The sequence below is a fragment of the Carettochelys insculpta genome, chromosome 2 (assembly GCF_033958435.1).
Source record: "Carettochelys insculpta isolate YL-2023 chromosome 2, ASM3395843v1, whole genome shotgun sequence".
Classification (NCBI taxonomy): domain Eukaryota; kingdom Metazoa; phylum Chordata; order Testudines; family Carettochelyidae; genus Carettochelys; species Carettochelys insculpta.
The window spans coordinates 162255806-162271958 of NC_134138.1; the positions used below are offsets into that span (position 1 = coordinate 162255806).

General features: G+C 45.7%; 1 protein-coding gene across 1 annotated transcript in view; it reads left to right on the forward strand.

The window, feature by feature from the left end:
- Positions 1-16153, forward strand: part of TGFBR1 (transforming growth factor beta receptor 1) — an 89344-nt gene that overhangs the window by 65936 nt on the left and 7255 nt on the right. Inside the window, exons 6-8 of the mRNA XM_074987943.1 lie at positions 1832-1988; positions 5927-6051; positions 8527-8657. Coding sequence (XP_074844044.1) covers positions 1832-1988; positions 5927-6051; positions 8527-8657 — 413 coding nt within the window. The remainder of the gene's footprint in view (positions 1-1831; positions 1989-5926; positions 6052-8526; positions 8658-16153) is intronic.

The window sequence follows — 16153 nt, forward strand, 5'->3', positions numbered from 1 at the left end:
GCCGAAATACACATTCGGCGCCTCGTTAGAATGCCAGCAGCTGAAGCACTTCAAAATTGATGTGGTTCACCACTGTGCAGCTCGTCCAGACGGGGCTCCTTTTCAAAAGGACCCCAGCAACTTGGAAATCCCCTTATTCCTATCTGCTGTTAGAAATAAGGGGATTTCAAAGTTGCCGGGGTCCTTTCGAAGAGGAGCCCTGTCTGGACAGGCTGTGCGGCGGCGAACCTCATCAATTTCAAAGTGCCACAGCTGCTGGCGTTCTAATGAGGCACTGAATATGTATTTCAGAACTTCATTAGTAAACTTCGAAATGGCCATTTGCATGGCCATTTTGAAGTTTTGGGTTAGTGTAGACGTAGCCCAGGTAAGTAAGCATTCATTGATGTTTGTTTGCACTGCTTTCAGAATGTGCATAATGCTCTTAAATAAGTGGTCAGAAGTCACAAAAGAATTACGTGGCTGTCATTGTTATCTTGGAACAAATCGGTTTACAGTCTCAACTGTGGTTATTTTAAACTGATTGAAAAATTTTGGAGGTTTAGAAGTATGTGCCAGACAAAGCCTTTCCTTGGTGCTTCCCTCCACCTCCACAACAGCAATAAGCATATATAGTACCATAGGATCATGTAGACATTGCACAATCAGCTGCTTCTAACTGAAGGTTGGGGCTTGTCTGTGTTCATTTCGTTTTGTGGAAAGCCGGGGTCTGCTTCTGATATTCACTAGCTGTGCATGTTAGCAGGAGCCACATGGACAAACGAGTTCATGACTGAGGTTTCATTTTATTTCCATTTCAGAGCAGGGTAGATTACAGCATGCTAACTGTTTGTTAGCTAGTTTCACACAGTTTAGTGTGTGGCAGGCTAATCTTGGGTAGATTCACACTGCAATTTACAACAAAGTAAAAGGTTAGTGTAGACAAGCCCTTACAGGTATTGCTAGACCAGTTTTTCTCTTCAGTATTTCCATTCATTTTAAAAAGACATCATCCAAGCATGCTTAATAGAACTTAGAAATTGCTTGTGGGGTTTGTGGTAAACACATACTTCTGCATTGACTGTTGTAAGAGTTTCATCCCAAAAGGTAATCTTTGCTCAAATGTGTAAGTAGCTAAACATTAGGGGTTTAGAATTAAAATGCTGTTTTAACGTTTTGAACATATTACTGTACAGCTACTTGGAGGACACAATTGTGTAAAAATTGCTATCCCAAAGACATGAGCATTTTACACCATTTGTTATGTTAGTTGCTCAGTTCATATGCATATTCTTTCCAAAACAACATCTAGTGATGGTCAATATAACGTATTCTGTTTACTCCTCTATTGTTACAACTGTATAAACATGAAAGTTCTGTGGTTACAGCATTGTCTTCAGTGGTAGTCAGATCACTGTAAGGTATCTAGAATATAGTGATCATAGTAATTAATCTAAAAAATTTCAGATCACTGATGTTCTAATAATATATCTTGTTGGCTTCATTTAAACCCTTCCTGAAGGAAACTTTGGTTTTAAAGCTCCATATCAGACCTCCGCATTATAAATACAAATGTGATTCTTCTTTGGAGATATTTAAGAACAGGTTAGATAAATGTCTATTGGGGATGGTCTAGAACAGTGCTGGGTCCTGCCATGAGGGCAGGGGACTGGACTCAATGACCTCTCAAGGTCCCTTCCAGTCCTAGTATTTTATATTTCTTAACTTCAAAATCTTGAACCTCTCATCAGAGTAAGAATATGTAGTAGGGGTTTTCTGAAACATTATTTAACAATAGGGAATTGTTTGGGGACTTCTGCCACTTCTACCATTTTTTTTCTACCCTCTGCAGGAAAACCAGCCATTGCTCATAGAGACTTGAAATCAAAAAATATATTGGTAAAAAAGAATGGAACGTGCTGTATTGCGGATTTAGGATTGGCAGTAAGACATGATTCAGCTACAGACACAATTGATATTGCCCCAAACCATAGAGTGGGAACAAAAAGGTAAATTCAAAAATACACTATCAAATTATTTTTATTCAAAATGCTTTTATCTCCTTTCTGTGTAAGCAATTATTCGCACTGCCATTGATACCCATGCTTATCAGTCTACTAAATGTTTGTGCGGTAGGCAAGGCCTTTGTCAGTGGAACTACTTATGCACAAGTAGACTGCTGAATCTGGGTCTCAATAGATCTATAGCACTATAGAAAATTGTGTAAAGGGTACTGTGATTGTTAAAACATAGAATGGATATTGGGTGACAACACATCTTCAGTACCTGATCAGTAATTTCATAAACGATTTTTGATGCTGGCATAGAGAGTTTGTTTGCAGATGATAGCGAGCTGAAGGGGGTTACAAATGCTTTGGAGAATAGAATTAAAATTCAAAATGATCTGGACAAACTGGAGTAATGATCTGAGTTGAATGAGATGGAATTAAATGAGAGCAAATGCAAAGTACTCTACTTAGAAAGGAACAGTTGTGTGTACGTAAAATGGAATATGACAGCCCAGGTAGGAGTATTGTCTAGTACTTGGGTGTCACGTTTCAGGAAAGATGTTGACAAACTGGAAAAAGTCTGTTCAAGAGCAATACACATGATTAAAGATCTAGAAAACATGATCTATGAGGAAAGATTCGGGGGGTGGAATTGCTTGCTTGTTTAGTCTGAAGAGGAGAAGCCTTGGAAGCAGGGAGGTCAGGGGAAGCATAGCATTAAGTTTTTAAGTACATAGTGTGCATTACAAGGAAGATGGTTGCAAGTTGCTCTTACTAGTCTCTGAGGGTAGGACAAGAAGCAGGAGGCTTAAATTGCAGCAAGGAAAGTGCAGATGGGACTTTAGAGAGCGCTTAGTAACTGTCAGGTAAATAAGCAATTTTGTTTAAAGTGTTTAGGAAAGCTCTGGAACCTCCATCACTGGAGGCTTCTAAGAACAGATAAGATAAACACCTGTGAGGAACTTCCTAGTTTTTAGGTAGTCCTACCTTGAGTGCAGGAAACTGGACAAAATGATATTGAGCTCCTGCCACTCTTACACCTCAGTGATTTTCTCAGCTAACAGTGGTTTCCTGTGTGAACTGCAGTGTCTTTCTGTTGCATAATGATACAACCTTCATCTCGCCTTTGTCACATACATGGACTGTTTTAGGCTAGTCAGTAAGGGTATGCAGGATGCAGTAGAAAAGCAGATACCTGACTTCAGCCTGGAATACACCCTATTTTGGTTCGTCCAAATGTAGAAGGTGAATGGTGCAGAGTAGGATAACTAATCCATAATGTGATGTTGGACTGACCTCTTAGTTGCCTGGATTCAGTAACCAGAGGCTGGGAAAGGCAATGGTCTCTAGCCTCTGATTAGGGAATAGATTTAAAATAGGCTGGGATGCTCCTCTCTTCCTTTACCTTAATTAAAAGTAGTATGTGCTTAATAGTCACCTTTTATTCCATTTCTCTGGCTGCATCTATACAGTTAAATTCGTTTTAGCCATAGCTCACCTTTGCTGCAACACTCTCTCTTCCATTCTGTATTTAGCTGGGATGCTCTTGATTATCTTTCTCGGTCTCAAAGAGCACACACTAGCTCAAAACCTTCTTGCTTTCCCAGCAGAATTTGGTCCAGTGAAATATTACCTCACCTTCCATGGGTGTCTCCTATGTCCTGGGACCAACATGGCTACAACAGTGCAAACTGAATTGTAGCCAGCATAGTTAACCTCTGCTCCATTCTTTCCTATGGCTGCGCTTGTTAATGGTACTGGAGCTATACTAAAGTGGAATTGCAGCTAAAAAGCTATCTAACATAGACAAAGCCGTTTTTCCTTTATGAGGGGTAAAACTTCAGTGGCATGTTTACACTTTCCAGTTCAAGATTAACATCTAGTCCTGCGAACTGCAGAAGAGCCTCAGAATAATTCTGTACTTCAATAAAAGTGCTATGGCATAAATTCAGGTTTATTCTGTTACTGTTAGACAAGTCCCCTGACAAAATGCCCAACTTCCAGCACACACCCTATAGTTGCAGTTCTTCTTTCAGAAATTCTTCATTGGAGTTTAACCTCTCAAACCAAGGTTATTTCATTTTTGTTTTATAACCTTCTTTTTTTCAGGGGTCCTCTGAACATTTTAGCTTTCAGAATTAGGAATCTATTTTAATTTCTTACCTTCTAGATTACAAAACTTAAGGAAAGAAATTTACACTAGTCCAGGATTCCACTCTGTTTAATGCTCGTCCTACATAAAATGTAATGCTAGTTTGAATCCATAGTGGTGAGAGTCGGATGGTCATGAGAACGTTGCTACTAGGTGACCCTGGACTCTTTTCTCATGCGGGTACAGGGTTGATGTCCACAGTTACTATTATGTGATGAGCCTCATGACTCCAGGCGTTGGGCATTCCATGCAAAATGCAGGCCACAATAGAGAACCTGCTGTTTTGAGAGAATTAAGTCTTTCACACAGAAAACAAATCAAATGCTCCATCCTCTCCAGCCACATTACAGCCGCTGGAGATGTACCACTTGCTTAGAGACCCTTACAAATGAAAATTCCAATAAAAGGAATGGACTCGTTACTTCTGAGTTGACAGCCACAATATCCACATCAGAAGAAGATGGACATAAGTGAATTCAGTCATCCATCTCCTTAACTAATCCAGTTTTCTGGCTTATCGAATGTGATGGGTTGTGTTAAGAACCTCAGTGGAGCTGACCCTATGGACTGTGCTTCTCTTCAGGAATTGCCTTATCCCATTCCACCTGGCTTGGGCATCTATGATGATGAAAAAATGAGTATTGCATGATGACATTCAAGGCCCTGTATGGTTTTGTTCACTGTCCCCTTCCCCACCAGCTGCTCTTCAGGGGCCCTCTCTCCGCACAAGAGATTTACAAACAAAGTGAGATGATTGCTTCACGTAGGGGTCATGGAAGAAGTACTGTGGGAAAAGAGGGCAAGAGTTTTCTACTCCCAATTCTTCCTCGTATCCTGAAGAAGAATGGATGTTGGAAATGTATTGTACTTGGCAGGTGTACTACTTCCACTCAACATCAAAGCACTTCACCAAAACTCCAGCAGTTACCCTCAGCCAGTTTTTTTGTTTGGTTTTTGTGGATTTTTGTTTTTGTTTGAGATTTTCAAGGAGGTGACCTAGAGTAATCCACCACCCTTTGTCAAGTGTTAAGCATTGAATTTAGCTGCCAGAGTAGATGGAAAGTTTGGGAAAGTAGTGTTACTGCTGCTAAAATAATGCTACTGATATTCTTCATTCCTATGTTTGTGGTGAGGGCCCCCACAACCTGAAGTAGCTGTTGCCGTTTATGCCTTTTTTGTGGCACCTCTGTTGTTGCCACTGTTTTTATTTGTGTGTCTACTGGATATTACAGCCATTTTGTTGCTTGCTCCCCCTCCACTTTTGAAGACTCTGTAGCTCCAGCTTTGTTGTCTTATCCTTTCATCTGCCTAAAATGAGTAGCTCAGAGGCTGCTTTGCTTCTTGCCTGCTTTTACTTATTGAAATAAAGGTACCAAACCTTGGATTTGCAGTTTTGCAATTTATTTGCAATAAAGGTAATAGTTGAGCAGCACACACCAAACCTGAAGTCACATATTGGACACCTGGAAGTAACTGAGCAACTTTTCATTCCAGAGGCAGTGCAGATGGATGTTCGACATAGGGTGGGTTACTGAGAAGTGCTTAGGGGTGGCCTAATTACTCTGTTGACCAAGTCAGTAGATGTTTCACTGCTGACCTTAATGAAAGCTGAATTAGGCCAACATGGAGTGACTTTGAGATTTTTACTCAATGTTGTATCTTACTTTTCCTAATTTATTGACTTCTGTTAAGTTTTGTTCAATGTCTTGGAACTGAAGAACTTACTCAGAGCTTAGTGCAGCAAGCATTTTATGGCATTAAGACATTTTGGTTTTTATTTTAATAGGTACATGGCTCCTGAGGTTCTAGATGATTCCATAAATATGAAACATTTTGAGTCTTTCAAGCGAGCAGACATCTACGCGATGGGATTAGTGTTCTGGGAAATAGCACGGCGATGTTCAATTGGTGGTATGTGACAATCATAAATTGAGCATATTAAACAGGCTTTTGTACTAATTTGTTTAACAGAACATGCACTGTTTAAAATCTATTTTCCTTGAACAAAATCATACTTTGTGCTAAATTGTGCAGTATCACAATTTCCATCGTTAATACTTAAAAGAAAAAATGGCTTTAAAAATTGCTTCAATTAGTGTCAAATAGTAAGCACTTCTAAAGTTGCTTAAGTAGGGGCTTGACCTGTAAATGACGTATTGCCAAACCTGCTGGTGGAATAAATGTCTTGAATTCATAGCAGAATTATGCCACGGTCGGGGCCCTTTAAACATGAGGGACTAACTGCACTTGTAGGAATGTGTGCAGGTAATGTTCAATATGTAGTTCTAAAATTCAATTTTTATTATCACAGATCACCTTTGGAAGAAACAAGTGTTGTTTGTTTGGAATACTGTGTGCAATTCTGGCCTCTCATCTTTAAGGCAGATGAGTTTTAAACTGTAGCATGTATAGGCTAATACGTTTTGCCATTCATTTAATCTACCTATCTTATGAAAGGTGACTTAACATGTTTGGCTAATCAATGCTATGGGGAGATGCAACTGCTTTATATAAATACATTACAGGGATAAACACCAGGGAGGGAGAGGAATTATTTCAGTTGAGGGTCAATATTGGCTGAAGAGCAAATGGATATAAATTATCCACCAACAAAACTTATACTAGGACAGTGTTTCTCAGACTGTGAATTGGGGTTCCAAAGTGAATCACAATGCTGTTTTAGTGCAGTTTCAAGGGCTGGTATAAACTTGATCCAGCTCAGAGCCAAAGCCAGAGCCCCAACACCCAAAAACTTCAGCTCTGGGTGGCAAGGCTCAGATTACAGGCTGCCTGCCTGGTGCTGAAGCCCTTGGGCTTCAGTTCCTCTTACCACTCCCCCCAATGGCAGTAGGGTCTGAATTGGGCTTCAGTTCCCCCTCCCCCTGTGGTCACAAAATTTGTCAGAGGTTTGAGAAGTCATTTGAGTAGGGTTTCTAACAGTCAGAGGTTAGACAGAGTTTCAAAACAGTCTCCCAAGGAGAGTAGTGGAGGCAAAACCCCTAACTTGCTTCAAGACTGATCTTGATAAATTCATGGAGGGATAATCTGGTTTGTTTGCTTAAACTGACATATGGACAGTTGGCATATATCTGTCTCCTCCAGCTGTGGAAGGGGCTCTAGATGATAAGGGCTCTGAGTTACTGCAAGGAGTTCTTTCCCAGGTATCTGGCTGGAAGATCTTGTCCACATGCTCAAGGTCAAATGTCATTTTCCTCTGCGTGATATTGACTGAGACTTGGTTTGTGTATTTTGTTTTGGGTTTTTTGCTTTGCTTTCCACTGCAGCATAGGGTACAAATCAACTGCCAGTTTTAACTAGTTACTAGATTTCAATAACTCATGCAGAGGTTCTGAGCCTATTGCAAGAGAGGGTGAGGTTCTGTGACCTGCAATGTGCAGGTCTGACTAGATTTTGATGATCTCTTCTGGCCTTCAAGTTCAGGAACCTGTCAATAACAAGTGCAAATCTGCTTTTCCTCAGTATTAAGACACTTTCGTAAGTATTTAAAGCATGGGGCGGGGCAGTGCGGAGGGGCAACTGGTTCCTTGGGAAAGGTGTGAGAGAGTGGCTTCATGCCCCAAAAGAGGAATAGTCAGCCTCAGCACAACCTGGACCTGTGACTTTTTTTTTTTCCCTTTTACCCCAGCCCTCAGAGCTTCCTGGAGCAGCACTCTAGTGGCAGTTTAAAGGGCCCAGGGCTTCAGGTGCTGTGGAAGAAGCAGTAGTATCCAGGAGCTCTAAGCTCCTTTGAACCAATAGAGCTGCAAGCTTTCCCCTTTGTACAAGTACCCCTCCACCCATTGGCAGGCCTGAAACTCAAATATGGAAAACCTTCCCGATATTGGAGGCTGATGGTTGTAGCTCTTGTATTTAGGGATTCGCATTTTCAGGTTAAGCCTAAAACAGCATCAATCAGACTGTTTAAAGAATCATTTTTACTATAAAATAGAAAATAATGGGCAAAATACTTGCAATGGATTTAGCATCTTGTTCATGTTAGCCCATGTAAATTGCAGCTTGTATTTTTGCTTTGTGATTAACTTTTTTAAAATAGAATACAAATTAAACTGTTTTTGAAAGCTTTTGTTTCATTACTAATGAAACAACCAGTGTCTGGTCACATTCGGGGAGACTCAATTTCCATAAGCTTGTAAACATTTTATTAAAAATTACAAAGGTCTCAGTTGAAGCATTTGTGTGAGCTTGGCCAGTCACTTAATCGGTAAAATGAAATAACTTCTTTGTAGAGAGCTTTTAAATTTTGCCAGTGAAAAGTACTGTGTAAAATAAGTGTTGTATCAGGGAAAAATCCTTGAGAATGAGTTCTCACTCTAATTACAGTGTTCATCAAAAAGAAATGCTTAATGCTTTTTAACAAAACTACAGGTATCCATGAAGACTATCAGTTACCATATTATGACCTAGTCCCTTCAGATCCTTCAGTTGAAGAAATGAGGAAAGTTGTTTGTGAACAGAAACTAAGACCCAATATTCCAAACAGATGGCAAAGTTGTGAGGTAAGTAATGCTAAATGTGCAGAAACAAAAATGATTCAGGCAGACTGCAGCTTTTAAGTATGTAAGTCAGTTTGTCTTGATTTCTTAAAGGGAAATGAGTATGTGTCTCTCAATTTTACTGGCTTTGTGGTGACTGAGTTTACTGGATGATGCTGGTCTGTGGATGTGGTTATGCACAAAAATTTAACTCTTACCAAGGCTGGATAGATTGCTGAAAGAAATCTGAGCCCTTCTCAGGAACAGTTATGCGATTGTAAATTACAACACACAATTATTCAAATCAACAAATGTATTAAGTGTAACAGCAAATGGAATAACAGGTGTTCGAGAGGACAGTTTATTTACTTTTGCAAGATCATATAAATGCCAGACCAGTGGCCAGAATATTAACTAAGGAATGAAAAATAATCTGTGCTGATTTGTATTTGGTTTGCAGTGTTGAAGGTATGAAAAACTGAACATAATAGAATGTGAATTATACGATTCCATTGTCTGGGTCTCTTGTTAGTGTCCTGATTATAGACTGACTGTGGTGGCAAAAATGCAAGGAGACAGTAGAGCTTTCCATACACTAAGGCCATGTCTACACTCTGGTGATTATACTGGTATAGCTAAGACTCTCTAGTATCGACCCAACCTGTTACTATGAAAGGGGTTCTTCTTCGAGTGTCCCCGTGGGTGCACCACATTAGGTGTTGGGCTCGCCCGGCACCGCAGATCGGATCTTCCATGCAGTTTCTGCTGGACCACGCATGCGCTGGTGCGCACCGCTCCCTTGCGCGCTCCTGGCCACATGCGCGATCCGGTCCCCACCAGTTCCTCTTAACCGCTGTCAGCTGCAGACGGAATCCAACTAGGCTACAGCCAAGTTAGTGTATTCAATGGTTTTTAGCTGTTTTCTTTAAAGTTTTCAAGTTCTTAGTCTAAGTTAGCCAGTTGTTGGGTGTTTTTTGAAAACAACAAGCGGGACGGCATTCAGTCCGGTCCTAGTAACAAGCGGAGCACCGGAGACCAGGAGCCTAGGGCCATTAGCCCTCCTGCCGCGGCAGGCTATCGGAGAGGGGGAAAACAGCACAGAGAAGGTGCTAAGTACCCCATTAACAACTAAAAGACTCACCAACAATGTCCTCTTCAGGATTCAAGAAATGTGAGTCTTGCCGAGAGGCAGTGCCAGCATCTGATGGGCACAGTCACTGCATAAGGTGCCTTGGGGAGTCCCATGTCATGCAGAAATGCTCCTTCTGTGCAAAATTAACAGCCAGAGCAAGGAAGGACAGGGAGATGGGGCTTAAAATGCTGCTATTCGACAAGGCCCTCCAGCCAGACGTGCCGGAGCGGCTGTAGCAGGAGGGACCCTCCGGGGCCCATAAAAGGAAAGCTGCCTCCCTCACCCCATCAGCGCAAAAACGGAGGAAAGTCTCCCCAGCCCGATCCCTGCCGGCAGCAACAGCGAGCGGGACGGGAGGAGCGCACAGCCCCCAGCTGCAGCAACAGCTGATCGGCAGCAGCACGGAGAGCCACGTGGAGGCGGCTCAGCCTCCAATGATCAAACAGCTGCCCCGCACTGCAGGCAGGGCGGCAGCTAAACAAGCGCCGGCACCGGTGGCACCGCAGGCAGTGGCACTGACCCCCAGGGACCGGGCGGTGCAGGGCACGCAGCTTGCAGGCACTGGAGGACGCCGCCCGCGCAGCACTGCCCAAGAGCGTGCCGAGTGCGGCGCGGACGGGGCAGAGATCCCCTGCACGTCAGAGGGCAGAGCCACCCCCTCAAGGGAGGGGGAAGGCTGCACAGAAAACCAGGCACTGCAGCCTCTCTCCAGACAGGGCTGCAGAGTTGCTTTCTCTCAGCCCTCCACTCATGCTGCGGACTCCAACTAGAAGGCAGGGGTCCCCCCTAGCCCACCCGGAGCCCCAGTCTCCATTTTTACAACCAGCCTCGCCCTGGCTGGGACCACCCTCGCCCTCCTTGGGGTTTGAGCTGCTGGAGTACTATCACAAATCGCTCTCTCCAGTGTCCCATGTCTCTTGACAATCTCGCTCCCCCAGACACGGGGTACGCACCAAGGGAGTGGTCCAGGTTACCTTCCCAAGAACAGTGCCCATGCTGCCATGGTCGTCCCTATCACGTGGGGCATAGACACCACCGGCATTCTACCAGGGAAAGATCCCCACAGACGATCCCGTATCCCCGAGGGCAATTGCGAATGGGGACAGACTCAAGTATCTCAGGGGAAACTGGTTATGGAACCCCGAGATTTTTCCCTTGCAAGCTTCCAGCGAGCGGATGTACCATCGCGAACAGGAACCGGAAGGGTCCAGAGAGGCGTATCCTAGTGGTTCCTCGCTCTCCTCCCCGGACGAGGCTATGGCCCCGGGGGACGTCCATCCTCCGGATGATCTCAAACAGTTTCAAGAGCTGTTTAAGAGGGTGGCCTTCACACAAGGCATCCAAACAGCAGAGGTGCAAGAGCAACACCATAAGCTCCTCAAAAATCTGAGACCTCCGGCCTCCTCCAAAATAGCAATACCGCTTGACGAAGCAATCTTGGAGTCTGCCATTACGATATGGCAGACCCCTGTGACTATTCCGCCTGTCCGCAAAGGAGCGGACAAGAAATACTTCGTGCCGGCAAAGGGCATGGAGTTTCTGTTCAGCCACCCCCAACCAAATTCCTTGGTGGTAGAGTCGTCGCAACAAAGATCAGACATCTCAATTCAAAATAGGGGGAACAGACAAAGATGCCAAGAAGCTAGAGCTGTTCGGCAGAAAGGTCTACTCCTCCACACTACTGTTGCGAATGGCAAATTATGCAGCGCATCTAGCGAACCACAATTTCGACAACTACACTAGGTTAACCTCCCTCATGGACTCGCTTCCAGAGGACAAGAAACCGGTGCTCAAGGCCATTGTGCGAGAAGGCTACGCAGCCTCGAGGACGGGAGTTCAGATCGCCCTGGATGTTGCGGACGCAGCAGCATGCTCCACAGCTACAGCAGTGGTGATGCAAAGGGAGTCCTGGCTCCAGACTTAGGGTATACCGAGGGATCTGCAGGCGAAGATGGTCGATCTTCCCTTCGACACGCAGAAGCTGTTTGCTGAATCAACTGACCCGGTCCTTCATTCCAGTAAAGATTCAAGAGCCACACTTAGGACCCTGGGGATTTACACCCCTCCATACAGAAAGCAAAAGTACTACCCTCAACAAAGACGGTACCAGTACCAGCCACAGCGTCCCCAGTACCACAGGGGTTACGAGCAAGGGCGACCAACAGTACCAGCAGTACAAAACTCCCAGGCGACGTTCCCAACAGAGCCGTGCGTCCTCGGGGCAGAGCCAAAGGCCACAAGTTTGACACACAGATCCAGGGCTGCGCCATCGCACAAGGTCATCCAAAGTGGTAATTCCACCATCGCCTTCGACCATTCTACGACCAGTGGCAAAGGATCACCACAGACAAATGGGTGCTGGAGATCATAGCCATGGGGTACGCCATCCCCTTCCAGTCGCTCCCACCGCCACAACCTCCACCCAGGCCCCACCTCCAGGAGGCCTCCCGTGTAGCGAGGCTCAAGCAGGAGGTAGACCATCTCATGCTCATAGGGGCAGTGGAAAGAGTGCCGGAGCAACTGCAAGGGAAAGGGTTCTACTCGAGGTACTTCCTCACGGAGAAAAAGACAGGAGGCTGGAGGCCCATCTTAGATCTTCGAGGCCTCAACCGGTACCTGCACAAGCAATGCTTTCAGATGATCACAATCGCCTCCATCTTTACGGCACTGGACAATGGAGATTGGTTCGCAGCCCTCGACTTACAAGAGGCGTATTTTCACATAACTATCCATCCAGCTCACCGACGATTCCTCCGGTTCATGGTAGGCAACGAACACTTCCAATACAAGGTCCTTCCGTTCGGCCTCTCCTCGGCCCCCAGAGTCTTCACCAAGACCTTGGCAGTGGTGTCAGCCTACCTGCGCAGACTGGGTATTTATATTCCCGTATCTGGACGACTGCCTACTCAAAGGGGCCTCGAAGGAGGAGGTACTACGCATGATACACGTCACAGCAGGCACGTTCTCTTTGCTCGGCCTGGTTATCAATCTGGCAAAATCAAAGATAGACTCCACACAGGACATAGACTTCATAGGGGCACGCATAAATTCTATTACATCGAGAGGGTATCTACCAGAGACACGCTTTTGGGCCATCGGCTCCCTCACGCAAGTCATCACCTTCAGCCCTACGGTGCCGGTTCTGACGTGCTTACAGCTGCTGGGCCACATGGCAGCAGCGATGTTTGTAGTACAGAACTCCAGGTTACACATGCGCAGCATGCAGCACTGGCTGGCGAGCGTATACAAACCGGCAGTACACACCGTTCGCAGGGTGGTGTCGCCCACGACAGAGGTGCGCAAATCCCTGCAATGATGGGTAAACCCCAAGAACATGCTAACAGGGGTACCCTTCCACCAACCACAAATATCAGTTTTTCTTACTACAGATGCCTCCCACATAGGGTGGGGAGCACACATGGGCGAAGAGGTGACCCAAGGACTGTGGTCCTCCACAGAACAGTCACTGCACATAAATATACTGGAGCTCAGAGCAGTGTTGAACACCTGCAGACACTTTCGAGACCATATACAAGGCAAAGTAGTCGGGATCAGTACAGACAATATCTCCACCATGTTCTATGTAAATCAGCGAGGAGGAGCTCGGTCCCGTGCCTTATGTGCGGAAGCAGTCCGGTTGTGGAACTGGTGCATCGCCAACAATATAACCTTGAAAGCCTCGTACTTACCAGGCGCTCACAATGTGAAGGCAGACCAGCTGAGCAGGCGTTTCGCACTCACGCACGAGTGGCAGATCTGTCCCGATCTGCTACGACCAATTTTCCACGCATGGGGCTTTCCCCAGGTAGACCTGTTTGCCACTCAACACAACAAGAAGGGCCCACGATTCTGCTCCAGGGCAGGACTGGGACGGGGGTCCCTGGGGGACACATTTGCGATCTCCTGGAGGGGCCCCCTGCTTTATGCTTTCCTTCCCACAGTGCTGATCCACAAAGTCTTGCAGAAAGCCAGGAGGGAAGGAGCCCGAATGATCCTGATAGTCCCAACGTGGGATCGACAGCAATGGTTCCCCCTACTCTTGCGCATGTCGGACCATCCACCGATGCCCCTACCGGTGGCGCCGGATGTGCTCACGCAAGCCCAGGGGTCCATAGTGCATCCGCACCCCCAAGGCCTGCGACTACAAGCGTGGTTAATCCATGGCTCAGCTCCCTAGAGAGCACATGTACGGAGGAAGTGCAACAAGTCCTAGAAAGTAGCAGGAGGACTTCCACCAGGAAGACCTACAAGCAGAAATGGACTCGCTTCACGGCATGGTGTTCTACCAAACAGCTAGCCCCCCTTTCGGTGCCTATACCTGTAATATTAGAGTATTTACTGGACCTCGAGAGGAGGACTCTCTCTATCCTCGTTAAAGGTCCACCTTGCTGCCATTTCGGCGTTCAGACACGAAGAGGAAGGGCACACGGTGTTCGCCCATCCCCTGGTTACCAGGTTCCTCAAAGGGTTGGTAAACCTATACCCCCCTCGGAAACCGCTTCCACCTTCGTGGAACTTGGACCTGGTGCTTAATGCGCTAACAGGACCTCCGTTCGAGCCTTTAGTCACGGTTTCCCTCTGCCTCCTTACGATAAAGATGACCTTCCTTCTTGCAATCACGTCAGCTCGCAGGGTGAGCGAGCTTGCGGCAGTTATGGCAACGCCACCCTGCACAGTATTTTCCAAGGAGGCGGTAACCATACGGCTGCATCCAGCCTTTGTTCCTAAAGTTTCTTCTGAGTTTCATATTAACGAACCTATTGTGTTACCCTCGTTTTATCCAAAGCCTCATAACTCTAACAAAGAGGCGCGCCTACACCTCCTGGACGTGAGGAGGGCGCTACCCTTCTATATAGACAGGACCAAGTCCTTCTGGAAAACGGATAGACTCCTAGTCTCTCTCGCTCCCAAATCGAAAGGAGAAGGTCTCTCTTCACAGAGAATCTCGAAGCACATCGTCTCCTGCATAAAAATGTGCTACGAACTCAAAAAGACTCCTTTACTGGCCACGCCCAGGGCTCATTCCACTCGGGCGGTGGCGGCATCAACAGCCTTTTTCAAGGGCGTTGCACTAAGACATTTGCAGAGCGGCGACCTGGTCATCCTATGACACCTTCGCCAAGCACTACGCCCTTCGCAGGGCATTCCAAGAGGATACCCAGCTCTCGACAGCGGTCCTCTCGGGGACAAGCTGTACATGATCCGATTACCCGCCTCCTATCTTGGGTTACTGCTGGGTAGTCACCTAATGTGGAGCACCCACAGGGACACTCAAAGAAGAAAGAGAGGTTACTCACTGTAGTAACGGTGGTTCTTCGAGATGTCCCCGTGGGTGCTCCACTACCCGCCCATCCTCCCCGCTTCGGATCTCTGTTTAGTGTTTTGCAGGAGCATCCGAGGCGGTTGGTCAAGGAACTGGCGGGGACCGGATCGCGCACGTGGCCAGGAGCGCGCAAGGGAGCGGCGCGCACTGGCGCATGCGCGGTCCGGCAGAAACTGCTTGGAAGATCCGATCTGCGGCGCCGGGCAAGCCCGACACCTAATGTGGAGCACCCACTGGGACACATCTCGAAGAACCACTGTTACTACGGTGAGTAACCTTTCTCTCTGTTTCTGTAGACAGTTATCACCATCTGGCAGTCTAAGTTAATGGAAGCAGTCTTTGGTTGACCAAGCTGCAATTCCAGTGGGAATTAGGCTGGCGTAGTGCATATAGTGCCACGCCTACGTTGACCTACATTGTGTGGAGACAAGGATTTGGAATAAAATTTACTAAAGCCAGTTTATTTACACCAGTTTAGTGTGCTTTAACTTTATACCTTTTAGACAAGCCCAACGTCTGAGTGTATTCATTTCTGTGGATGTTGACATTGGTTTAAAATGCTGTGCCTTCCGGGGTGCTTAAAGCCTTCTTGTTTCCTACTCAGCTGTCGAACACATTAAGTTAATGTTTGATGCAAAAATCTGATATTAAACCAATTATTTGTTGACACTAGTTTAAAATTCAGTGTACTGAAAATTAAATTATATTATGTATTCTGTTGATTGGCACAGGGGTAAAGTGTAGAAGTCTTTTGAAATCTACTACTTTGACCTGTACAAATAGCAAGCAATCATGTACCACTTTAGAGATTAGCAAACATATTGGGTCATGAGCTTTCTTGGGTAAGACCCACTTCAGATGATTGGAGTAGGAAAAAAGAATGGAATGTAGCAGAGAAAGCAGCAGGAAGAGGGAAAGGGTGTAAAAAAGGGTTATCTATCACTATAGGACCAGTTGATCAAGCAAATTCAGTAGGGTGTGTCCTGTTCCTGTGAAGGTTATAGGTGGGGAAATTGCCCTTGTAATGCATAAGGTAGTTGAAATCTCTGTTAAGGCCTAGGTTAA